Here is a 26715-nt window from a genome sequence, read left to right as displayed (position 1 = left end):
GATCGGAATTATTTCAAACTCATCTACGGGAACAAAATGGAGTTCAACAGGAAGACGCCAGGGTGGTACTGGAAAGGACTGTCAGGTGGATGGCATGATTTCTGTGTTGTCCTCCCCATTGCTTTCTACCTCCTTGGTCAATTTCGCTGCTGACAGGCGTCTTACCCAGTGCAAGCAAATGATCATCTCAGTTTTGCGACCGTTAATTCTCTGTGTTTAACCAAGTAAGCCACAAAAATATAACAGCAGGAATTTCAACACATTCTTCGGATAATGATTCTTGTCTTTACCCAGCACAAATGAAAATGGTAATTGTGGTGTTTGAACAGAAATGGCTCCCGATGATGCATGTGTTTGAACACTTGGCCCACAGTGAGTGGCACTATTAGGTAGGGTGGCAGATCTAGATTTAGAACTCTCAGTTCCTTCTCCAGCGCCATGTCTGCCTGCATACCGCCAAAAGGATAATGGTCTAAACCTGTGAAGCTGTAAGCCAGCCTCATTAAAATGTTTTCTTTTTTAAGAGTTGCCTGTTCATGGTGTCTCTTTACAGCAATACAATCCTAACTATGACAGTAATAAATGGTTACCCTTACTTTATACTAACTGCATCAACAGGCAGAAAAACACCCTCAGTGAGGCCATTTTTCCTCAAATGGAATACCCTTTACTGACACTGGGATCTGTTTATTTTCTACAAAGAAGGTATTGGGGGATCTCTAGTAGATTTCATATGGAAGAATCAGATCCAAGTGAGGACCAAGTTATCCTGCTTTTGCATCCCAATAATACTTGGAATCATTTGAAGAGTTCATCAGGAAATGCATTATCATTCTTCAAGGTATAGAGAAAAAAAAACTAAAGATGGAGGAACATGGGGGAAGGGCAGATAAAGTCTACAAGGATGAATCCATCAGTATTAACAGGTACCCCATCAAGAGACAGATATCACTTCACATAAGAAAACCCCTGACTTTAGTTTTTTTCTGATTCAAACCCAAGTCTGGGGCTTGGCCTGTCCTCCCAAGGAGGTTGCATCTGTGAATATTAAAAAAAGGAGCCCACATATAGATCCCATTTAGTCCCTGAACATATTCAAAATTACAGAAATAGACTCTTTGATACAGCAGCCAATGCCTCCTGTTCTATCTAGGACTCTCACGCCAGGCCATGCAAACTAATTAGTTTCTGAATAGACAATCTAAGTAACAGCAGTTTTTCTAGATCTATAAGCACACACACAGGGACCCACACACGTTCTAATAATGGGCAAGCTATCTCCAGACATATAAACAAATGGATGGCTGCACAGAATAAGGGAACTGTAGAACTGACGGACCAGAAGGTCCAGAAGCAATATCCGTCTTTAAGAATTTCTAATTCAAGTTCTGTGACATCAAAAGGAAATAACAACTAAGAAGCTAAAATAGGGCATTGAGGATACATTAAAATTTGAGATCAAACAATTGTGTTCGAATCTAACATGACACTATGAACACCTTCATTCAACAAATACCTTAAATTCTCTTTGCCTTAGTCTCTGAACCTGTAATAGGATAATAATTCATACTACATGAATTTCTTTTCTCCTTCCTTCCTTCCTTCCTTCCTTCCTTCCTTCCTTCCTTCCTTCCTTCCTTCCTTCCTGCCTGCCTGCCTGCCTGCCTTTCTTCCTGAGATAGAGTTTCCCTGTAGCTTTGGAGCCTGCCATGGGACTCACTCTATAGTCAAGGTTGGGCTCGAACTCACAAAGACCCAACTGTCTCTGCCTCCCGAATGCTGGAATTAAAGGCAGGCACGATCATTGCTGAACATAGCGTTTTATTTTTAGAGTCAGGGTCTCACTATGTAGCCCTGTGTGGTCTGTCATTCTCTTTATGGACCTGGATAACCTTGAACTCACAGAGACCCAGCTGCCTCTGCCTACTGTTTTGTGAGACTAAAGGCATGTGTAACCAAACCTGGCTATAAATAGTTTTTATAAAGATTAAATATGAATACATAAAAACCCGTCTCAAGCGCAATGGCTATACAACAGGGTTAAGGTCTTATATATTACTACAGCCTGTGATAAAGCTATGATGATTAATATGGGATGATTTTATCATAAATCAGATACAAATTAATTATAAAGTGGAGCATTTTCAGAGGCACTCAAATAAAAAGTATAATTTAGTACATGATAAATAAAGTGGGGAAAGGTATTAAAATGAGTCATTACCTTTCTGAAGAAAAAAATGTAGGTCTATGTCTTGCTTTATACTAAAATACATGCCATAGTAATAAAAACATTTTAGCAGCAGTAATAAAATATCTCCAGAACCTCAAGAAAAGGGAAATTTCTTATAACTTGAATAACAAGCCATCAAGAAAATGATTGACAGGTATTTAGTTAAAAATAAAATTATTTTTCCTAAAGCATTGTAAGCAGAACACTGTGAAGTTAATGGCTTTAATAACTTAAAAAATTTCTTATGAAGCACAATGAAAATTACAGATATGCTGAGATAAAATGACAAAGGGGTTGAAAACCATTTATAAAAGAGAAGACACAAATGGCTAAAGATAAGCAACGGGACAGTATAAACAGTTATTTCAGAAATGCTAGCTTAGCAACTATCAACATATCTCTTTCCTCTTTCAAGTGAAACAGTTTTGTTTATTTGTTTCTTCATTTTAATTCCCTGGTTAGAAATAAAATCTGGCTGCACTAGTCTTGAATATTACTAGAAGAAAAGACCAGGTATATGTGAAGAACAAGTTGTAAATGGATCAAATTATTTTTCAAGGTCCAATTAAAAGAAATTATCTGATAAACAGATACACAATATGTGACCTATAATAGATTATTTTTTCAATAAAAGCAAAATACTAAATTCATGATATGACATGGCTTAAATTTAAATGCATAATCCATATTAATTGAATATAGCTATTCACCAAAGGCTATATATTGTATGATTCCATTTATTTGAAATAGCCACAATAGGTGCTAATGTTGGAAAGTAAATAAATAGGTTAAGAGTCAGATGAGGCTGAATTAGAGTGAGGGAAGAAGACTAATAATAACCGTTTGGTTAATATAAAAAAACACCTAAAATTGCCCTGGATGATGGTTATAGATCTGTGACTGTACTCATGACTATTGATTTCTATATTTAAGAGAATCGCATGTTCTATGGATATTGCAGTAGCACTATAATTTTTAAAGTTTCACTGATACAACTCTATAATCCTACAAGTATAGCTATGAAAATGATTAGAGAACTATGTGGAGAAAAATGTGTGTAGGTTAATAGTGCCTCAAACCCTCACTGAATCACAGGTTAATTTTGAATCTTTAATAGTGTGGTAATAGTTAATATCATTTAGTGCATTCATACAATGGAATATTATGCAGAAATGAAAGATTCAAATGTCATGGTATTTAAGATTTAATTTATAGACAATGAAATGCTAAACAATATAGCATAGTATCTCAATAATATATATATACATAAATTATATAGTATATATTTATTAATATTGGAGAAAAATCACTAGGCAAATATGTACTTGTTACAGAATATGCCTACTTCCACATGACAGTACAAAATTGAAAAGTAAAACTGTTTCTTGGGTAGCCCTTCCCTTTGTGTGACATCAGTGTTCATAGAAATGTGCTACAGCCATTTCCTTCACAGTGTTGAGTAGGGACTGGACCCTGTCAAACAGTGAAGGTATTTAAGAGGAAGTGCCATACACATCCTGGCTCACTTACTGCACATGCTCTCACAGCAAAGGTAGACAGTACACAAGCAATTAAGAGGTAGAATGAGGAAAAAGAGGCAAAGGAAGAAGAGGGTCCTCAAAGGCAGCCCAGTGACTCAACTGAGTGCCTGGAGGGACGTTTCACTGAAAAGGATTTAAGCTAAAAGGGAGGATCTCACCATCTTACAGAATACACTCTAGGCTGAATTGATAGTGTCTGGTTTTCACTGATTTAAATTGTGGTTCTCCGGGGTTGGAGAGATGTCTCAGTCATCAAGTGCTTGGCCCTGAAAGTGGGAGGATCTGAGTGCTGATCTGCAGAACCCACAGGAAATTCCTGGCCTGGGGCACGAGTTTATAATCCCAGGGACAGTGAGACGGAAGAGAAGCCAGCAAACTAGCCTACACTGTTTGGCAAAGTCCCATGTCATCTAGAGAGCCTGTTTCCAATCAAAGTCAGAAGACACAGAAGGGACATGATCTGTGGCTATCCTCTGATTTCTACATATATGTATGCTTACAGCTCATACATGCATGGATATACACACATACACCACACACACACACACTCACTTTCACTACTGCCTTCAAAACTCAGTGACCCGTGAATTCAAGCACTCCTCCAATTTTAGTTTAGTGGTGGGGCTGGGGGAAATCTTTTCATCTGTTTTCACTTACTGTCGCATAACTGTGTTTTGCTTTAGATGCAGGACGCCCCCTACTCCAGGTTCATGTCTTTGAACACATAGACTCTAGCTGGATGTGAGATCTTCTCTAGAAAGGATGTGAGATCTTCTGGGCAGAAGTCCTAAAGGTGGAGTTTCAGAGTAATAGTTCAAGTCTCTCTCTGCTTCCTAATTCCCAGACACAATTGGGCCTCAGTCACCACTCCTTTCTTGCCTTAAAATAGAGCTAAAATAAATCTGTCTGTAGGCATTTTGTTCCAGTAAGGAAGGCAATACACCTTGGTACCTGGAATGGCATTTACTGTCTCCTGATGAGTATTTGTTAAATGACAGGATGAATTAATTAAGTTATTTATAAGTTTCCATTTCAGCTCTTGTCACTTGATAACGTTCTCAGAAGTGAAGAGGATGAAGAAAACATGGGCAGATGTGTTTAATAACACATCTTTAATAACAAGACTGTTGTTAAAATGATGTACTTATTCACTGTCTTTTTCACATGCGTGTGCAAGTGTGTGTGTGCGTGATATTCCCATGTGTGAGACCATCAGTATAAACCAAGTCACTGCATTTTCTGTTCCTGTAACTTTACCCTGCGCTCTGTTACCCTGTCTATTTCTAGAGCTGAATGTCAACAAGTCTCAAGATGACTAGAACCACAGTAAGAGGGGTAGGGAAGAGAAGCAGGAGGTGAGGAAGCCAGGCACGTGTCTTGTTTATAAATCATATAAATCAGCAATGAGTCATCCAGAGTCAGTCGCCCCTGCCCCAAAGTGGCATATTTTAGGCTGGGCCATAGGACACAACAGCCACCTCTTCCTCACCCCATGCCCTATTTGGCCTTTTTCTCATTTTCCTTTCATGCTACTATGTTAGAAAAGTCATTGTAGCACACGAAAATCAATAAAAATTCAATTCCGAATAATAGTTCTCTGCTGCTCGGCAACACCAGGGACTTATCGGCTCATTCACTGTTCTGGCAGTTAATGCAATGAAATAAAAATAATTTACTCATTCAAACCAAATCAGCCAGTGAAAAATCATAGCCATTTTTTAATGGTCATAGTCAAAGCCATTTTTTAAGACGCAGGAGGATGACACGGTGTCCCATTAGTTGTCCAACTACACTGGCTTCAAATCGGGTTTGAATCTTTCCCACCCTGTTTTTTCAGAAGGAACAACAAACCACATTTGTCATACATAAAGGGAATTTGCAACCCAGCCAAATGCAGGACTTGTGTTGTAATAAAAGACCTGATTCAAACACATAGCAAATGCCCAGTAAAAATGGAAGTCAGGGCCCAGTGCCTCTATTTGATTCTGCCGCAGTCTTCGGGCCCTAAACACTAATGACCTGAGAAGTCCGTTACTGACTCCAGGTCCCCAGAGATGCATATGACAAGCGCCCTGCCAGGTGACAGCACACGCTCTGTGCCTCTCTGGCCAGCTTGGCTAAGACCTTTCTGCTTTGCTTTAGGTTCTGATGACTCATATCTATCACAGGCTATTCACACCACTCAGGTCACCTTGTCTTGGCTATTCCAGGTCTAATTGCTGCTCTTAGGAGTTCTCAAGTGATAGCTGATCATAAGACAGACGTCCACACAGAGATTCTTGCATGCCATCAGCATAGATGAGGCATTCCCCTGTCTATCTGAAACCCCCTGAGTATTACAGCTATAACCGACTTCTGTTAGAAAACTCAGTAGCAGCAATAGAAGAAGAGCATGTCTGTCACAGATGAGTCAACATGGTACTCTCCATATTCTCCATGTGACTTCCGCCCCAGAGCACGACAGTCTGCTGACTTTGCCTACTGACACCCTGGGAGGCATGGCCAGTGCAAGGAGTCCCGGCCCACAGAGGCTCCTCAAGGATGATGCCATGCTTGTAAAATAATTTCAGGGCTTTGAGAAACTTTGTGCCATGTCATCCTTCTGGGAGGTGGCTGTCATTCATAAAACATTTTATCACTAGCATTGTGTGTCATTACTTTCCTCTGCAGTAGCACAGAATAATAGGTAGCAATGGCAATGGAGGAGAATAGGTCTGGCTTTGCCAGCGGTAGGGATCCTGGTGGTGGCTGGAAAGAGTAGCCAGCTTGGGAAAGCACTTTGAAAATTTTGCCTGTTTTTGACTGAGCTGCTCCCAGCAATGAACATTGTTTGGCACATATGTTTGACTTCTCTTATTTACAAGGGCAAAAAAATAAATAAATAAAAAATAGAAGTGCGTTAGGAAGTCATCAAAACCTGAGAATAGGGTGACAAGTATGAAACTAGAAATCTTAATTATAGATCTAAGACAAGTGGAAATCAAATATGCCTCACCTTGTGACTTCAATGAATGAATCCGTCTTCAGAGAACCATATCTCAAGAAAGAGAATGAGATAATGACCACATGTAAAATGGCCGGGAAGAGATGCAGCATAACTCCATCATCTGGGTGGCTTCTAAGTCCTTCCAGCACATGCTCTGCATCTATAATGTTGCCCCACCTCTGCCAGTCTCCTCTCAGCACTCTGTCAGGGTGATCTCAGCTTGTCCATGGCCACGAGTGCTTGTTTCTCTTGTGCTTTTCCCTGTCTCTTATCAGTACCGATTACTTCTTTTTAGCATCAGGTTGTACCCAGACAAGCAATACGACATAAGTTCGGGGTCTTTATTCTTATGAATGAGACTCCATAATGGTCACTGTATGGAGCTGCTTATGGGTACATCTTCTTGGTCTAGTGGGTATATGTAGTATACGTGCTGTGCACAGCATGACCAACGTGACTGAAGAAACACTCAGCACTATTTTCCCCCAGGAGGCAGTTACAGGTGGGAGCACTACACTAATAAAACACACAGGTTAAGGGTTTCTTGTGTTTGCTTTGTCTCCAAGTGACAAGGAATGAATTTCTGAGTCTTGGTTACACTGATTATTTGAGTCAATACATGAAAGATAGTTGAAGCTTCACTGAATTATACTAAAACTTTTTAACAATCATTGACAGAAAAATATACGAAAATCTTCAGAAGTTATTAGGTGAAAATATAGCATGTTTTAGGGTTTAAATAAAATAGGTAAATGTAATTGAATATTTTATATATTCTTTTATCATGCCTTGTGGAATGTTATAGGGAGAACTTGCCGATAAGTCCCATATTCCACATGTTAGCATGATTGCTCTTTTTGCAATGCTAATGGCAAAATTGAGTTCTAGGTGAATACAGATAACCACCAAATCAAAGCACTTTTGATGAAACAAGACAAAAACCAGATACAGTGGCAAAATCATCAGCTTTTCTGGGCTACTCAATTCCCAAGCAGTCCATGCACAGTTCATCTTTCTCCTGTTAGAATTCCCAACTTGAAGGTGCTTTATTCACACCTACAAGCACTGGCTTGCAGCCTGGCATCCTGATGAGCATTGCAATACACAATGAACTCCATGGCTGATGGAACCAAGTTTTAAGAATGACACAGACATGAAGAATCATCTCTGACTTTCCTCCATGACCTCCATAGCCCTCCACAGGAAATTAGAGAGCTATGAACTTGGGATGAGTTTCAAAAGAAATGACCTAAAAATAACCCCAAGCATTCAATGCTCACCTCCTCATTATGATTCAGTACCGTGACTGCAGAGAGAGGGAATAAAAAAAAGGAAGAAAGAGGCAAAAGAGGAAAAGTCAACCCTGCAGCAAGAAGAAATATATTTTAACTGCATTGTTCGATCTTTGATTTTTCACTCACCCCGAATCTCTCTGAGGCGAGAAAGGTCAGCTAGGACAACATTTGGCAAGTGTCATGAGTATTGAGACAGCAGAATATCCACTGAGTACTTAGCACCAGGCCTGGCCCCATAATACATCTGTGGGAAGAAGGAAACCCATTTGCTTTCCTTAACCCTATGCTACCACATCATGGCGCATCCAAGTAATCATTTAGACCAAAACTTGTTAGAACCACACCTACAGTTGCTAGTAAATGTTATAAGAAGACCTACTAAATATTACCCATAAAATAAAAGCTACAGAGAAAGCCAACTACTTGCTCTTGTGGATAATTTCCAGGAAAAGAGAATAAAAAACAGCTCTGAAACAGGATCAACTGTAGAAAGCTGAAGAAGAAGAAAAAAATCCACATAGAGAGAGGAAATGCTGAAGTATAGAAGTGGAGTTAATTCTCCAAGAGTCAGTGGTACATTTGGAGAATCATTTGGGGGAGTTGAGATGCAGGAATAGCATAATCCAGTCCTTTATTTTTTTTCTAAGGTACAGTGATTCTTTAAGAATTTTACAGACTGCAATTTGATCACATTCACATACACTATTGCCCCTAACTCCATCCCTACACCCTCTTTCTCAACTTTATATCTTTTTTGAGAATAAATTAATGAGGACAATTTGTGCTACTCATGTACTCAAGGATGGTACAATCCACTGGAGCATGGTGGACCTACCAGGGACTGTGCTCTTAGGGGAAACAGACTCTCCCTTTCTCCAAAGTTATCAGCTGTGCACAGCTTCTCAGTTGGGGTGGAGACTAAAGCATTCTTCCTGCCTCCATGATAGACTGCCAATTGGTGCGATCTTGTGCAGTTCTTATGCAGGCAATCACAACTTCTGTGAGTTCTTGAGAGCAACGAGCTAGTCATGTTCAAAAGATGCTGTTTTACTTTGTTCCCATCAAACTCTGTCCCTTAAAATCTTTCTGTTCCTCCTCTGTAACGGCCCCTGACCTTGGTGAGGGTTGATACAGATGACTAACTGGAGTTTAAAAGAACTCATTCCGGGTTTTGTGTAGGAAATAAATCTTATGGCAATAGAGTGGAAGTGGGGAGAAGAGGAAGTCGACCAGAGTAACAGTGATTATAAGACAGACAGATCTATAGTATGTTTAAGAGGCATATTTATCCAAACTTGTTGCTAAATGCTATGTGATGGAAGGAAAGAAGAGTCAAAAATAGTTTTCATGTCTTATTAAAAGCACATGAGAAGCTATTACAGAAGCAAGAAAACTGGGGCATTAATGAGCTTCTGAGTTTGCCCTGTCAGTATCATCTGTGGTGGGTCTCAGCAATCAGTAGAATTGAAGCTGGTTGGCTGAGCCCAGAAGTCTAGTCCAGGTTTTCTGATTTGATTTCTTCATTCCTCTTTTGTTCCTATTCCTTCTCTGCAAATGTTTACAAAGACAATCTTCACTTTGACCTTAGAGCATCATCTAGCCCTGAAGTGGTTACCTCTAGCCTATCCTACATAGTCCAACTTTTTGGAAAGAGTCACCCATCTCTAGCCTCTGAACTTTACATCTTTGTGCTAATTCCTAAGTCTACACATCTCATATCACTTCTCTCATTGGTTGTTCTCAATAGCAGCTCTCATGTCAAAACCAATAGATACATCTTTCCATAATCTTTAGATAACACTGATCTTGACCATTTGTTCCTCATAACCATCTCCACTTTGCCATGGACCTCTTATCTTCTCTTCTGCTTTTATCTTTACCTTCCTCATCGGCTTCTCTCTTTCTCCCCTCTCCTCTTAGGGAATTTCACTCACAGCTCACCATCCTTTCTCTTCTCACCAGCAGTTTGAGAGCTGGAGAACACATAGAATGGAAAAGTACCTTAAGAGTTCCTACTGAAAACTGTTTCTCCTATATTTCCAGTAGGAAATTATCCAAATTACTCATGTTCCAAGGTCTCCAAGTTAGGGCTTTGATGTTTATCTTATACCATGGGCTTCAGACTCAAATAAACTACATGGCTAAAAATAGTTCTTTGGTTATCACATGGGTCATGCACATCTTTACACACTATAATCAAACACTAAATGTCATACTTAGTTCCTGAAAATAATTTCTTCTGCTATATTCATAATTATACTTAATAGAATAGCTAGAAATTCAGCTACTTAATCCAGAAACCTAATCAGAAAACGTCCCATACCTAATGTATCTAAAATTCCCTACTTTACCTCTTCAATTTCATATTTCAGTAGCCACACACTCATGTTAATTATTTTCCAGATAAATCTCAGTCTTCCTCAAAAATTAGTTTCTTCTTCAAGAATTATGTTTCTTAGTAACTCAAGAAGTATATCTTGGGACCCTGAGATCAGCAGCTGTCCTGGCAGACTCCTCATGCACACTGAATATAGCAGTAGTCAGGCACTACTGAAAATCTTTATTTATAAGTTTATCTCTCTCATTACACTATGAACTCTTCAAAGAAAGAAACAATATTTTCTTCTTGGGATACCTAGAACATTCAGTTCCTGAACTATTCACAGATGCTCAATTCTTCCCTTATGTCAGCAACCTAAGCTGCTATTTCAGAAATTCCTGGAATACAATCTTGGCTTTCCCTACTTAGGCAGAAAAAGATGTGACACTGTGTAAGAAGAATCACTACGCACAAAAGTATGCAAAGATGAAGAGACTTCATTTCTTTGTGTTGTTATTGTTTGGTTGTTTTGTTTTCTAACTGCTGGTTTGCTGGAAGGTTTACTTAGTGGAAAGATCGAATATTGACTGAAGTAAAATCTATATTCTCCTTGCAATAAGGCTTTACTCAAGTTTTTAAAGAAATGGCCATCTTTGAGAAATTCAAGGTGAATTTCACTAAAGGAATAGCAGACAGAATTAACCTGAGATTTCATTGAAAAGCAGTGACTACGTTTCTGCAAACTCTTTCTGGTAAAATAATAACTGGCAATAAATAGCATAAAAGAATATTATCTAAGGAAATTTCATTTATCCCCAACACATTTCTTTTCAGTAGACCCCATATTTAAGGTTGTCTTTCATAAACATGCATCTGTTAAGAAAAAGAAGACAAATTTCTATTAGTATTGTAGAAAGTGTTGCTCTTTGTTCACAGAAACACAGTTTCTGAGAGGTTTCATTTTTTCATGCTCAAGAGTATCTACTGGAAAGGGAGACAGACCCAACCATGGGTGACATCTAAGATGTGTCACACCAAGTGCCTATGATCTTTACAATTCTAGCCTAAAAATTCATTCAAATTTAGTATCTTGTCCCATACCTAATTATTTATATTGCCTAAGAGAAGTATTCACCATGCTATATTCATGGGCTTCACATTTGCAAAGTAAATGTAAGTAGGTTTGAAATTACTAAAAAAATTACTAAAAATAAATTGTATCTGTATAGAATATACACATTTTCATTGTTATTCCCTAAAGTTTAAACAATAAAGCAGAATACAATAATTTATAGAGACTCACATAAGAAAGGTTGAACAGCTCCAGCAACAACAAAAGAATTTCCAGTACAAAATAATCCTATATCTGCTAATCAAAAAAATTGTGATTTGTTTGGAGCCTTTCTGATTTTGAACGTATGGGTTGGAGATGTTCAATGAATAAAGTATATGCAGTTACCCTAACATCTAATAGACTCTCAAACTTGAAAATTTCTGGTCCTAAGCCTTTCAGAAAACATTTGTTCAATATATTCACGGAACTATAAGCAATCCAAAGGTGACTTTCAGAATATGGTAGGAGGTGCCAGTACAATTTATCATAAGCCACTTGAGCCACCAAGGGTTAGTACTGCAGGACCCTAAAATCCTATGGATAATGAGGGCTTCAGACAGATGGACAACACTGATCTTGTGGCTTTAGTAGTGCCTGTCATTCAGATAGCATTTTTGAGGACATAGTTGAAAATGATCTAACATGTCAAAAGTTGACATTAGGTATCTTCCTTGGTAGTTCTTTGATGTGGGATTTTCCTCTGTATGCTGTGATTACCATTAATGAAAAAAGAAACTGCTTTGGGCCCATAGCAGGGCAGAACTTAGGAAGGCAGAGGAAGACAGAAATGAATGCTGAGAGAAAGAAGGGCAGAGTCCGAGAGAAACCATGAAGCCACCAGAGTCAGATATGCTGAAACTTTGCCGGTAAGCCACTGCCATGTGGTGATACACAAACTAATAGAAATGGGTCAAATTAATATGTAAGAATTAACCAATAAGAAGCTAGAGCTAATGGGCTAAGCAGTGATTTAATTAATACAGTTTCTGTGTGATTATTTTGAGTCTAAGCTAGCCAGGCAGCCAGGAACAAACAAGCAGCCTCCTTCAACAGTTCTTGACCTTAAGTTTTGAGTCAGGCTCTCTCACTAAACTTGGAGCTCTCCAAGTGGCTACACAGGCTAGCCAGTAAACTCCAAAGATCCTCTTGCCTTTGCCTTTAGATTTCTGGAATATAATCCAGAATGCACACCTCCAGGGTCAGATTTTTATGGGGCTGCTGGGTATCTGAACTTCAGTTCTCATGCCTGGGCAACACATGCTTTACTTAGCATCGCTCCCCGCAACTGCTTCAATGGGCTATTCATAATCAATGTGAATTCTTAATGAGTTTTAATTCTTTACTATCATTTATTTCTACGTTAAACAATTCAGACAAAGATATCTCCCTTTTGTGTGGCTACTTTTATCTTGTACCATGAAAAAGAATATACTGAGGGACAATAGACAAAATAACTGACTGTTATGCTTCCAAACTCTGTCACAAGAACAAAAGAAGACTAAAGAATCAACTGGGTTCCAAGAAGCAAAGGAGGCATCACACCCAACTGTATTATGATTACTAGAGTTCTGTTACAAAACAACATTTCTGTACATTGGTGCAGAAGGAATAGTTATTTAAGTTGGATATAGTATTCTATCAATAATTTCATATAATTACACTATAGCAATGTCATAAATGTGCTTAATAAGGAAGATGAAGGAATAAAAGGTACCATAAAAATAATTCTACAAATGTATGCATCTAATGTATATAGTGATATGAAATATATCACTAAAGGACAGTGTGTACAGTACACATTATAGAAAATTATAATGGAACTGTAGAATTCATGTTGCCACTGACATCAATGTTGTTATGCACCCACAGCTCCAGGTATCTGAATGATTTCTATAAATAGGTCTGTTATAAGGTCAGTTGTGCAAACATTTAGACATAGTTGTCTTGCACATGACGTGTAATCACATTAGCAGGTGACTGTAGTCTTACTGTTTTATCCTTGTTATCATAATTTTAAAGTGAGTTCCTATCTGTTAAAAATGTAAGTGCTTTAGAACTGCTTCCCAGGCTAGGTTGACAGTATCTCCACCTATCAACGTTTCCCATGGGATGACTGCTCTTTGCCACTTGGCTCAAGAAGTACAAAACATACAAAACAGTCTAATGATGCACTTCTCTAGTTAAATCCAACTGTTGAGTGGGACAAGATCATAGAGATAAATGCAGAATGAGTGGTGTCAGTAACCAGCATCAGTGTCAACATGAAGATTCTCAGTAAATAGCTTAAGAAAATTCTAGGTAGCAAGCTGTAAAGTTTATTGAAGTCTAATATGTGAAAAATTTGTTTGAGATAATTTTTAATGTTGACATGGCTCTCCATTTAGCTAGATGACCTAGAACCTGTATTTACTTTCAGAGTACTAAGATTATGGAGTGTGAGAGAGTGAATTTAGAACCTCTTGAATGCTAGATTAGCACTCTACCAATAGAGCAAGACCCTTCACTCTTGCTATCTCAAAATGCATAAACAACCCTACTATCCATCTTATCTAGACATTTAACATAACTATATATTCTCAAATGTCATCGCCAGACACATGCACCTTTCTTCTCCATGTGTACTGCACAGGGCACTGCTATAGCAAGAACACTGATTCAATATTGGTCCCGTCTATTTCCCAGCACTACTCAAAACTTTTTGCCTTAGTACCAAGATCCAGTGATACTGCTGCTGGCTTTGTAGGAAAAATGGCCCTCTCCAAAATCTTCTATGATACAATTTCAGGGTTTCCCTAGGCTTCCAGGACCAGTTATTTCCTTTCTTATACAACTGCTACACATACGACTGATGTTTCAGAGCTGGCTTCACAGAGGTTATGTTCCATGTAATTGCACAGGGCTCCATGCATGGTTTAATAGACTGCTTTCATGGTCTAAACTCTTAACTTTTAAACACGGAACTTTGTTCTTTGTGCACTGGGGCTCAGAAAGTATGCCTGCAGTTCTGCTTCTGTAGGCGCATGTGGTACCTTTGTGCAGCCCTGATACTCATTAGGGCAGGACTTGGCAAGAAAATGGCATCCGAGTGGCTTCAGGTGGATACAGCTCCATCCCTTGGTGTGCAGCTTAGCTACAGGACTGCAGCTGTATTTCAACAATCATTCTTCCCATGACTAGATGATTTTACATAGTTTACAACATTATTCAGAGGCTAAGACTCTCACATCCTTCAATAATACCCTTTAAGTTAATATGAGGCTATAGGAAATGATTGACTTTTGGAAGAAAAATATAATATTGTCTTTCTTAACTTATGGACATTTTTCCACAGATAGAAAAAATAAGGTTTCAAGCTTTTGTGCAGTTTATACTAGGTATTAAAGACTGGTTTCCATAATGGAGGTGTATGCTGCTAAAGAGTGTTGGAGTAGAGCTGGCGGTGTAAGCCGCTGAGGTCACATATGTAAGTCATAGGCTAACATGGTTATGATGCTTCACTACTTCCTTTTTCCTTTGACCTCTGCTTTACTACAGCGCTCATGATTAGTGGTCAGCTCCAGGCAAGGGAAGCCAAAGATGATTCTCCCATTTTCTCCTTAGCGACAGACTCACAAGGAAGCCAGACAGCTGGGCATCATCATCATAACCAACCAACAAGTGCCCTTTCATGAAAAGGAGTCAGGCTTTGTGTGAATGGCATCTCTATCCAAGGAAATATCTACTACAAAGTTGATATATATGGTCTGTAAGAGACTCAGAAAGAAATGTTGGAACCTTGAGGAAGTTCATAATCTAAAAAGGGAAATGATTTCAAAAATAAAAGTAACTTCGATTGTAGATATCATAAAAACAGTTCAAAAATAGCTGTGGGAAGAGAAAAAAACAGGAAAGACAGAGATGGACACTTTAATTTGTGAAATTTGGAAGCTGAGGATACTAGAGAATCAGCTTTTTGATGTCCAAATTGGCTTATGAGGCTGGTGAGATCATCAGGGTTAAGAGACTAGTTAAGCTGGCTTCTATGAATAAGGCAGCAAATACAATAGTTCTCAAATAAAGATGAAGAGATTGGGGCTATGCATGTGTTCCAGGGAGAACAATGAACACAGGCAAAGCAAAGACAAGGAAAGCAAGCCTCACACCTCTGAACCTAAGCATTTGCTTCCAAGCATATAAGCCAGAGGTTCTCAACCCTCGTAATACTGTGCCCCTGTAATATGGTTCTTTATGTTGTGATGAGTTCCAAGCATAAAATTATTTTTGTTGTTACTTCATAACTATAACATTACTACTGTTATGAACCATAATGCAAATATCTGATATGCAGGATATCTTATATGCAGGATATCTGATACGTGACCCTTGTGAAAGGTTATTCGATCCCCCAAAAGGGTCACGACTTACACAGGTTGAAAATCACTATTCTATGTAGTATCACTCACTCAGGTGGCAGTACACCTGTAAGGATGTCATGGGAAAAGAAAGATATAAGAAGATACATCTGAAAAGTGTATGAGCATTTATTTATCCCCATATTTAATTTTTCAGGCAGGAAGCAGGGACATTGGCAGTTCTCAGCATATGAAACTATTTAAGTCCGAAAGCTGAGATGCACAATTGAGACAACTTAATGTTTTTTACTTTCCTTCAATTTTCTAAAGGAAGCCATCCCCCAGAAGCAAGGGGAAACAATCCTGTTTTCACCACAGCCTGTAAGTATAGAGCACCCCATGGCTGCAAATAAGATTTTCCTAATTTCTTCATTCATTCTTGGCACAATTGCATAGATATTTTAGAGGCATCTCAAAAAACATCGTATTTACATTTTTTCAGCATGGATCAAATTATGTTTTTTTTTAAATCAACAAAATAGTGGTTTCCTACTGAGTATTCTCCCAAGTGATCAACTTGCTAGAAAAGACTCAAATAAAACATAGAAATATTTCCTTTAGTTCCCAGTCCCAAATTAGGAAAAGTACCCAAGTGTCAAGAAGGGTTTGCTTGACCAAGGTTTAATGCCACAGGTACAACATCTCAAAAGCAGCTGAAGGAGAGAAAGAAAAACAAGGAAAAAAGATAACACTAAGCTGCCAAATGTTCACCCATGAAAATAAACAACTACGGATAATTGAGTATTCCTAGTTTTGACAAAGGTCCAGCAGCAGATGCCACAGCGTGCTGTCTTCTCCAGTCCAGCTGAACCAGACGGATGAGGGAGGGCTTGTGGGAGTTGTTCCCAAGAGACAGACTTCTGCCAGCTTGGTGGCGGTCAATGTAGGCTGGCTTTATTTATCTATTTTTACCTTCTGAAACTCACTTTGGTAACTAGGTCTCAGCTATTTCCAGCCCCCAGTAGTTGATGGCCAGCCAACTTCTCCCTGTTATAAAATAGAACAACTACAGGAAAACAGTTCAGAGGGATGTCAGGCACACTGGCTCCCAACAAGTGTGTACGCTAGAGCTTGACCATGAGGATGCTCACAACTGACTCATAAATGAAAGAGAAGGGGGGACAACTGTCACATTCCTCAAGAAAACACTCAAGTGCTCATCACGTTTTCTATTATGATTCTCAAGGTGCTATTCAGCAGAAGACAACTCAGAGGGCTTAACAATAAAAGTACCCAAGCAATGGATGGATGGAAGGTTCTCTGTTGTACTCTGCTAAGTGACCATCCTCTTTAGTCAAACTGTCTAACGTATTGCAACAAATTGAACGAAGAAGGTGTATACCAGGCCAAGTGGGTAAATAAAAACTCCTCAAACAATGTTCCATAAAGGCATTCTCAGCTTTGTTATTCAAACTACAGGGCAGAAACTGACTAGCAGAACTCAAGTCTAGGAAGATTATTAGAAATTCCCAATTAGAAACCTTATGGGATTACTGTATTATTTGAACTGAAATTCTAGCCTTATTGGAGGACTACATTGGTTAATGACTGGCATGATGGTGTATGTTGATGCTTTGGGACTATTGTTCCTAGGCTAGACATCCCAATGATATCTGTGCACTGAATCACAAAATCCATAACAAATATGTACAGTTGCCTGGGCCTTCTTCCATAGCCTGATCCAGAAGATCTATTGGAGAAAACACTGCTCTGCATTTGTAAGTTTTACCCCCAAGAGGGTCCGTTTTGAAGAACATATGAGTCATAAAAATCAAGGGAAGATTTTTCTTCCCATTGCTTCCCTGTAAAATCTATCAATCTCTAAGCAACATCATCCAGAGAGCCTCCTGATGTTTTCCAAGAGATTAGTAACCATGATCACATCAAGATGCTCCTGTCAATATGTCCCTCAGCTCAACTTCCCAGTTGCCTTGGACGCTTTTGCCCAGTGCAATTTAAAATTTGTTAAATCCTTAATGGCTCATTGGCTCAATGCAGGAAGCCTAAGGAGCTCAGATGTTGAAATAGAAGTGTTTACTGAATATTATGAAAATGACAGTAAATTGTAAAGTCCCTTCGGATGATAGCTCTCACGCTCATAAATTCCATTCATCCATCAATAATTATTTAGCACATTAAGATGCCTCTATTACTTAAAAAAGCCATCTTAAAAAGAAGAAACATGGTAACAATTGTATTTAATTTGCCTATTCATTTATTGAGAATGAAGACGATTCTCATGTGCAATGTGCTATTTGCTAAGAAGTACTTACACATAAAAGTCAGAACTCTTCTTTCTCAGTCTAATAAAAGTGGTAAATTATTTTTAAAGTGTTTTTCCTGGCAGCAAATAAAACATCCAAGGAAGATGCTGAAGGCACCTCCACGTACACTTTTGATGCCACGACACTAGTTAAATTTCAATTTACATTTTAATGCACATTGGTCCCCAAGTCAAATGCAATATTTAATGACAAATCATGTCTTGGCTTGCATAAATAATTTTAAATAAATTAAAGAGCCTCTAACTTGCTACATAGGAAGAAATTAAAAATATGCTGCAAACACTCTTAGGGAACACATTAAATAAGTTGTATAATATGGGCTATAATGATATTCTGGCAATTTTTGCCTGAAAAATTATTTTATATACAAATGATCCTATCATATGAAAAAGACACACTTTTTTTCTAAATCTCCAGGGAGAATCCCAGGATTATTATCAGAAAAGTATCTCAGAAGTCTTCAAAGGTCAAATGATTAAAAAGAAAGTGACAGAATGTGACATGCCTTTTCCATTATTAATATTCTCTATTCTCTGCTTCTGTCCTGCTTAGAAGAGCAGCATAGTAAAGGCTAACTTAGAACACTCATTCAATTAAATTCTTCAAAGATCAGCACACATAATAGTTCTGGAGAGGCTCAGGCATGCCACCAGGCAGCAGACGGTGGTCAAAGAGTGTTCTCTGGGACATCTAGTTTAAATAATTAGTTCTCGTGAGTACCATGAAATAGGCACCAATTCACATCAGGGGATACTGAGACCCAGGACAATGAGCTATGCTGTCTGCTTGTACAAAATAAAGATGAAGCAGAAAAAAAATTGACATGGAGCAGGGATGCCATGTCTTCTTTCCTGCTCGAATAAACATGTAGAACTGACTGCAGATCGCATGCGTCAGAAAGGCAAAGTTGCCACATGCAACAACGAGGTATTTGGAAGAATGAAGTGTAATGGGTACAGTCAAGGTAGTGGAAAATTAGAATAGATAGTTTTAAAGCATTTTTTTGATGAAGTTGATAAACAAAAAACATGGAGTTTTAAGAGGCACAAAGCAATCAGAATTAAGTGAGGAGGATGGAAACAGACGCCAGATGTGGACAAGAGTGACTATATTTGTAATAGTTCAAAGAATAGGTGGCATCTACTTCGGAGAAGGAAGGTAAGGTGAGGAAGAAAATTGAAGCTCAGAAGAAAGAAACTGAGTGAGCCAGTGTTGAAATCTTTCATGCTGTTTCTTGTACTCTCTTTGACTTGAGCACTATAGATATACACCTTGCCTTGACTAGGGTTGAATGTTCTGGTTAGCCTGATTGAGGCCACAGGGAACACTGGCCTGGATTTATTAAGGGGCAAATGAATGCACACAGACTCCTGCACACTCCCACTCTCAGTTGACCTGCTGCTTAGAAGTTTTAAAATATTGCTTAGCTAATTTTAATCAACTAAATAACTACAGGACAATATTTCCCAAGACTGTCACACTGAAGATGGCTTATGAGGTGACCTCTTCTTGGTCAATGAGGACCCACATGGCATCCAGGAGCGGCCTCCCAAATCACCAGTATTGTGAAGGTGAAATGCATATTTTAAGGGGAAGATTTCAGTTCAGAGGAAGCATAAATGTCTCTGCAAGTAGCATTTCTCTCTTATTCTTATTCCCCAAACCATCAACATCTGCTATGAAGAATTCCTTCAGTCCTCACATAAATCCCTCTTGTCCTATATTCTTTATGGCACTCTAAAGAGAGTATTTGAATATAACAACAATAAGGGTATCTGCAACTCTGTTCCACACCTCCCAGCTTGTTGCTAGAGGTAGAGTAATGGGAATGGGAGGAATAAGACCATTTAGTAGGGGGCAGGTTTTTGTATTACCAAATCATGCTTAGATTATAAAGACATTGATGCTGAAATATGATAGAGAAATCTTGGAATTCCCCAGACAAGCGGATTCCTTCTTTCTTGTTTCCTCATCATTTTTCAACTATGCTTTATTTTTTTAAAACATGGGTCAAACAAATGCAGCTTTAAAACCCATTTCCATGTTTTAAGATGTGCCAAGAAAAGATTTAACAGCAGGCTATAAAAATCCCTTAATGTCTTTAATGCCTTATTTTTGCGGACTGGCTGGAAAGTAGAATAAACAGTCATTGCTCAGCTCTCCCCGTGTACACCCCCTGAGCTTCTTCATGAATGGGGAGAAGCAGAGTTCATTTGTGTTGGCTTCTTATTCTCTGGAACATGTTCTCCTGGCATTGTTAAGACACTGGAGCTCTGAAAATTCAGGCAGAATCTCTTAGGCACACTGATGTGCTGATTGTTGTCTGGAGAAAATGATCAAGCATTTCGAATGATATTTTAAACACTAAATTGATTGGAAATAGGAAGGCTCATCTTGCTTCCCTCTCATCTACATTCTCCAGAAGCCTATGGCCTCATCAACTGTATTTACCTCTTGTGCATATTCCTACACTCCAAGGTCATGCCCAAAGGTACTTACAGGCTATGCGTACAGAAGCTTTCCTACTCTTGGATGTTCCCAGGTGGCTCCATGCCACACACTGGCACCAATAGTCCTCTGGCCCATGGAAATCCTCCACCTGCTGCCTGGTGACATTGATGAACACTTCCCGGACCTTCAAGCCTGTTGCGGAGACAGAGAACATTAGGTAAGGCCACTGTATTGCTCAATCACAAAGTTAAGGTTAGTCAAACCTTTTCTTTTTAATTAAACAATTCTGTTTTTAATCAAGGCAAGGTTTTAATTACAGCGACAGTAATATATTACTGCTAATTAAATTCCATGAACTGAGTAGGCTGTAAAGTGCATACACAAAGTATTATCAGCCAACACGTGCCATGCAATAGAACAGCATTCCTCTTACATTAACCTGGTGCTCTCAGTCTTTGTACAAAATACACTATGAGAAATGCATTACCAAAGGTAATGTCTAGAACTTAATCATCTCCACATACCAAGCTCAGGGACACAGTGCCAGGTCGTTCTTAGAGAGGTTACGGGGTTTTGTAGCCAAGGGTCACTGTAATAGTGTGGCTTGAAGGGCAAAACACAGTGTGGGTGAGAGATAGTATAAACAGGCCAAGATTCCAAGCAATGGCCCAAACAGTGGTATTAAAGGTTGAGGACAACGAAGCCAATGGGACTCAAGGCAAATGGAATCAGACAAGTTGATAGATGTCTAACAACCTTGGCAAGGAACCAAGGAAAATTCTAAGAGTAGTAGCTTTAGTGGACTTGGGGCAGATGTTGAAACAACAAAAAAGATATACCTGTGAGCTGGGATAAAGTTGAAGACTTTTAATCTTTCAGTGAGATTTTTATGAATTTTCATTTTCCTTCTAGTCAGTAGAAATCTGCTTGGTACTTCTAACTTGGGAGTTAAAGTATCTTCAGGCTTCTGATCAAGGACTACTGGGCTCTTTCTTTGGGAGACTTAGCCAATCTTCATGGAGTGTCAGGGATGAAATGGGATATTCTTTCTAGCCAACTTAGTTAACATCAGTTAACTAATGATGAACAAGGGGCTATCTTTTGAGGTCACAAACCTTTCTGTCTACAGACACTTGGCTGACGCTGGGCTTCATGATAGGAGGACTTAGTCAAAGCTTTAGTATGAAGGCCCAGCACCACAGGAAACTCTGCATCTTTCCTCACTATACCTGAATATCACCAAAGTATGGAAGATGCTCTTCTATCCCAGAGATGTAGACAACCCCCCCCCCCCAACTGCAAGACTTAGAGAGACAGTCATCTATTTACATTTACAGCTTATAGATGGAGGAGCTGGTGGTTGTTCCTGCTTCGGCCTTACAAACTAACACTGTGCTTTTTTTTTTTTGTAATTTTATTAAATTATAAAAAGTTTCCATTTACGCCCCTCCTCCCAACGCCCTCCCACTCCCCCCCTCCCTCTCCTCCTCCCTCTTTGTCCCCTAGGGAAGTCAGGGTCTCCTGCCCTGTGGGAAGTCCAAGTTCCTCCCCAACACTGTGCCTTTTAACAATGAAATGCCTGTCCCTGTACTGAATTTCATGTTCTTAATTATAGATACAAGACAAACATGTAAAAGAATTGAAGAAAAATTAAATGCCTAATTTGGCTTTAAATTAAAAAGGAATCCAGACAGCAGATGAATTTGCCTTGTCTTACTGCATTCTATTTTGTTATGATTGAGTGTTATCTCTTGAAGGTCTTCTGTTTTCTGAAGGGAAATAAAGATGGAGTAGATTTGGGGACGAGGGGAGGTGGTGAGAACTGGGAGGGGTAGAGGAACAGAAACGGCGTCTACTGTTTGGGAGAAGAATCTATTTTCAATAATACAAGGAGAAAAAGTAGCAAAAAAAGGAAACTCAAGAAAAGCAACAAACCAACCAACCACCCTGAAATAATTAAAATGAGCCAAAGACTATGGATGGAAGAAGTAGACCGCAGTCCTGCCACTGCTCATGGCAAAGTTTAAGTAAGAATGGAGGTGAATTAGTCCCATGGAGAAAAACATCTTGCCACACAATCAATTACATATTATTCATGATATGCAATAAGAGACACATAAAGCATTACATATAATTTCAGGTCAGCTTCCTAAGGTTAGAGGAGGAACCATACAGCACTCATCTCCTTGTCTACTGACAATCCACATTCCTTCTTGTGGGAAGATCCTATGTACATTGCATTTTTCTTTTTAAAAGATCGTGTCCTAAAATCTGTGGATTTCTCCAAAGCTGAGAACCATTAACTTTTAGAGGTGATGTTACTGTTGCATTTCCACCATCCTTGCACATAGGCAAAGGGCTCGGGGAGTGACAGCATTTGCCTACTATGTGACGAGTCCAAGTCTCATTCCAGAAGAGAAAAAAAAAAAAAGAAAACATAGTAGGGCCAGGGGATGGAAATGGAAGCGTGGCTTAGCAAAGGGGGAAAGAGAGAACAGGAATTAAAAATAAAGCACATTGAAAAACAAAACAAACAAGCAAGCAAACAAACAAAAACCCCCAGCTGTTTCCTTAGAAATTGGCAAAGAGTGGGCACACTATTGTTACAGGAGGTGGAGGAGTTGAGAGGAGTAAGGTTACAGAAGAGGGCTTGCTTCCATCTTGTTCTTCATTTCAGATAACCTGTTTTGAACATTAAGTAGAGAAGAAAGAATCGTACCAATGGCACAGATGAGAGACCGAGCAGTGGTAGTGTGCTATGGCCCTGCTTCCGGGACACTTACTGATACAGAATACATCATACTTTGTGAAACAGGCCCCTCACTGCTGATGGGAATGGGAATTTGTGCAGCTAATATGGAAATCGGTATGCAGGTTTTGCAAAACACAGAACTGATATATGAACCAGCTAATACCATTCCTAGGTATATACCCGAAGGAATTAAACTCAGCATGCAATGGAGACAGCTATACCTCGTGTTCACTGTGGCACTGCTCATAATAGCTGTCATGAAATTAGCTCAGGGAACCGCCAACAGATGAATGGATAAATAACATGTGCTATATATTCACAATAGGTTATTACCTAGCCATTAAGAACAAAATTATGTTATTTATTTATAAGAGAATGGATGGAACCAGAGATCATCACATTAAACAAACTGCCAAACATAACAAAGACAAATAGCAAAGTAGGAGCGGGCTATATTGGGTGAGAGGAATAAATGGAAGAAGGGTGATGAGGGGGTGGAGGTGGGTGGATAGGGTCAAATGACACTATGTGCCTATAAAACAATGCCACAAAGCCCCAGTGTTTTGTACAAAAATATATCTAACATTTTAAAGCAGCATATGATAAGTTTGAAATGCAAACATGCGGTCAAGCCACTCTTCCATTCTCCCATTGTCCATCTTGTGAGTCTCTCTAATCCACCTCAGAATGGCTCAGAAGGGTCACATCTGCAAGTCCGAGAACACGGAGAGCCGACATCCAGACCACCCGTTTGTTATCCTCCCCCAACCAAGGATACCTCAAATCTCTTTTAATCAAGTGTGTTTAGACATGCAGACATGGAAATGCCTGTCATGAAGGAAGAAGTGTACATAGCTAGCAAGAAACAGGCCCAGCATGCCACACTCAGCGACACAGAGAAGCAAGCACCAGGGCAAACAGCAGGCAGAAGGGTGCGGGAAACTGGACAAGAGCTTTCCTACTTTGGTTCCCATGAAAAGGAATTGAAAAGGCAGAGTGGTGAAACCTGGGATTGACTAATTCGAGTAATGACAGCGGGTCCTGGTGACACAAGGGTTACCTATCTCATCTCTAGGTGGCACATAGTTCTGGGGTTAGGGCTGGGAACACAGGTCTGGAGCACAGGAGCTATATCAAGGATGGGCACAAAGTCTGCACTGGTTTGCAAACACAGGCACAATCACCAGAGCGGTACCCATAGGATCAGCAAGGCCTGAACCCTGTGTGACCATTACACACAGAGACATTTACAGGGTTTTTTGGGGAGATCGAAGAGAAAAGCAGTCCTCATCACCACGGAGAGCAGACTTAGGTTGCCCTATTGTTTCTTTCCTTCTCTGCCAACTTCCATCCAATATCGAGAGGAAAAGCCTTAGGTTGTGAATTCAGCATCAGCACAGTTCAGCCACTGCTCCACTTTGGACGCTCTTTCAGGGGCCACAAAGCAAAGCAAACACAAATCACTGCTCCTGAGCACAGTGTAGTCTCCCAGTCAGCATCATCAAGGTGGCAGGTCACAAATGATACACACACACACACACACACACACACACCACACCGCACATACATACAAATGCATATGAATTGTCTTGATGAGGCCTCCTTCTAACATGAGGTTTTTGGTTGATCAGACCATTCCTTCTAAGAGAATCTTTAAAAAAATAATTACGATTTCTTTATATCTATGGTGTTTTCCCCATAAAAACAAAATAATGGTACTTTAATAGGGCCTCTTTCTCAAAAAGTAGAACATTCATTATCAAATCTTCAGTTCTTTTATGATACACACATATGTACACATTTACATACATACACACAAACACAAACACACACACACACACACACACACGTATGTATGCGAAGCTGCATCCACACTTGAGAAACGTCTCAGCAGAGCGTCTCTATTTAAGGGAACTGCTCCTACCATCTCCACTGAAGTTCACCCACCTATGCTGCAAGCAGACACTGCTATCTACTTCATTTTACCTCCAGAGATGGCAGCTCACGAGATTGTAGGAAACGTTACAGTAGTACAAAAGTTCTACGCTAATGAAAGTTGGCATCCCATAAAGAAGAGTAGCATGGTACCTAATAGCTTGCGTAACTCTTAAGTATGGAAAAGCCCAATACTTTAAAGTTATTGTGCAAATTATGCCCATCAGCCTTTGCGATGGAGGAGAGTCTCACAGAATATAAACATATAACTATGGTACTGATATGCTAATAAGCTTCCCGAGCTCAGGGACGGCTTAGTTGAGGATAGACTAATGCTGGTAGCAAATGAATAATCACTCTGCATGTTCTAAACATAACAGAGCAGCACAGAGCTTCATCATCTGTCAGCTTTATTTGTTTAAATGAGAAAAATGCTGACAGCAGTTACTGCGCTAATCCCCTTATTTATCAGGTAGGAAAACACTAGTTACTTTTAACAGGTTTAATCCTGCTGCGAGACACAGAGTTAGAGAATTTCAAACTAATTGAAGGTAGATGTTTCAGAACTCAAGGCTGAAGAGGGAGGAAGAAAACAGTGAAGAGGAAAGAATCAAAATGATTTATATTTGGCAAAATTTCAATAAACGGGCAGGCCACACAGCCATACTGTAAGACCCAAACTTGGTGAGGAGAACATAAAGCACCTCGGAGTAGTATTTAGCATTCAGAGCCACGCCGACGACAGCCTGGTGCCTACTAACAGCTGTCCTCCTGCCTTTTCTCTACAGCTCATTATCACACTTGCACAAAGCTCAGCACTAGCATCCTGCCCTGGTTATTGTTGTAGCCAGGGCATGGATGCACCTGGTGATGGGCGCTGGGGGAGGGATGCGAAATGGCTCCCATGGGCTCACCACCCTCGCAGTTTTCCCTCTCTCACTTGACTTTTTCTTGGGTAGGATGCTCAGCTTATTATACAGACTAAGCACCTCCAAGAAGGAAGACAGCATCCTTCTCTGTCCTTTAATACGTTTCCAGTTTTCCAAACCACATGCAATTGGCGATTGCCTAGTAACCTTGATTTGAGTGGCACTTTTTCTTCTTATGGGGAACTCTGGACCTGTTTTCTTGGATCTTTTTTAGCCGCATTCCACATACTCTATGCTTTCTTTTCCAGATGGTGATATTTCACAAGTATATGGAATGACTAACCAGGTGAATGATTATTTCGCTTTCTGTAGAAAAAATTCCAAAAGATCACAGCAAAACAATTTCATGAGTAATAAGGCCTTGCTCAGCTCTTAGAGAGGGGGGAAGAACCCAGTTCTCCACTAAAGACATTAGCCTCTGGCATCCACGAGCTTGCTCTTCTGATCCTCAAGCCCTTAGGGAACTCAGTTTTTCAGATAGACAAT

At 39.5% G+C, this 26715-nt stretch overlaps 1 protein-coding gene across 8 annotated transcripts in view; it reads right to left on the bottom strand.

The window, feature by feature from the left end:
- Positions 1 to 26715, bottom strand: part of Unc5d (unc-5 netrin receptor D) — a 524519-nt gene that overhangs the window by 195963 nt on the left and 301841 nt on the right. For all 8 annotated transcript variants that reach the window (XM_048456515.3, XM_048456517.3, XM_048456516.3 and 5 more), the window contains exon 3: positions 20662 to 20805. In XM_048456515.3, coding sequence (XP_048312472.3) covers positions 20662 to 20805 — 144 coding nt within the window. The remainder of the gene's footprint in view (positions 1 to 20661; positions 20806 to 26715) is intronic.

The sequence above is a fragment of the Myodes glareolus genome, chromosome 23, assembly GCF_982192425.1.
Source record: "Myodes glareolus chromosome 23, mMyoGla1.1, whole genome shotgun sequence".
Lineage (NCBI taxonomy): Eukaryota > Metazoa > Chordata > Mammalia > Rodentia > Cricetidae > Myodes > Myodes glareolus.
This window is presented reverse-complemented; position numbering and strand designations above follow the sequence as displayed.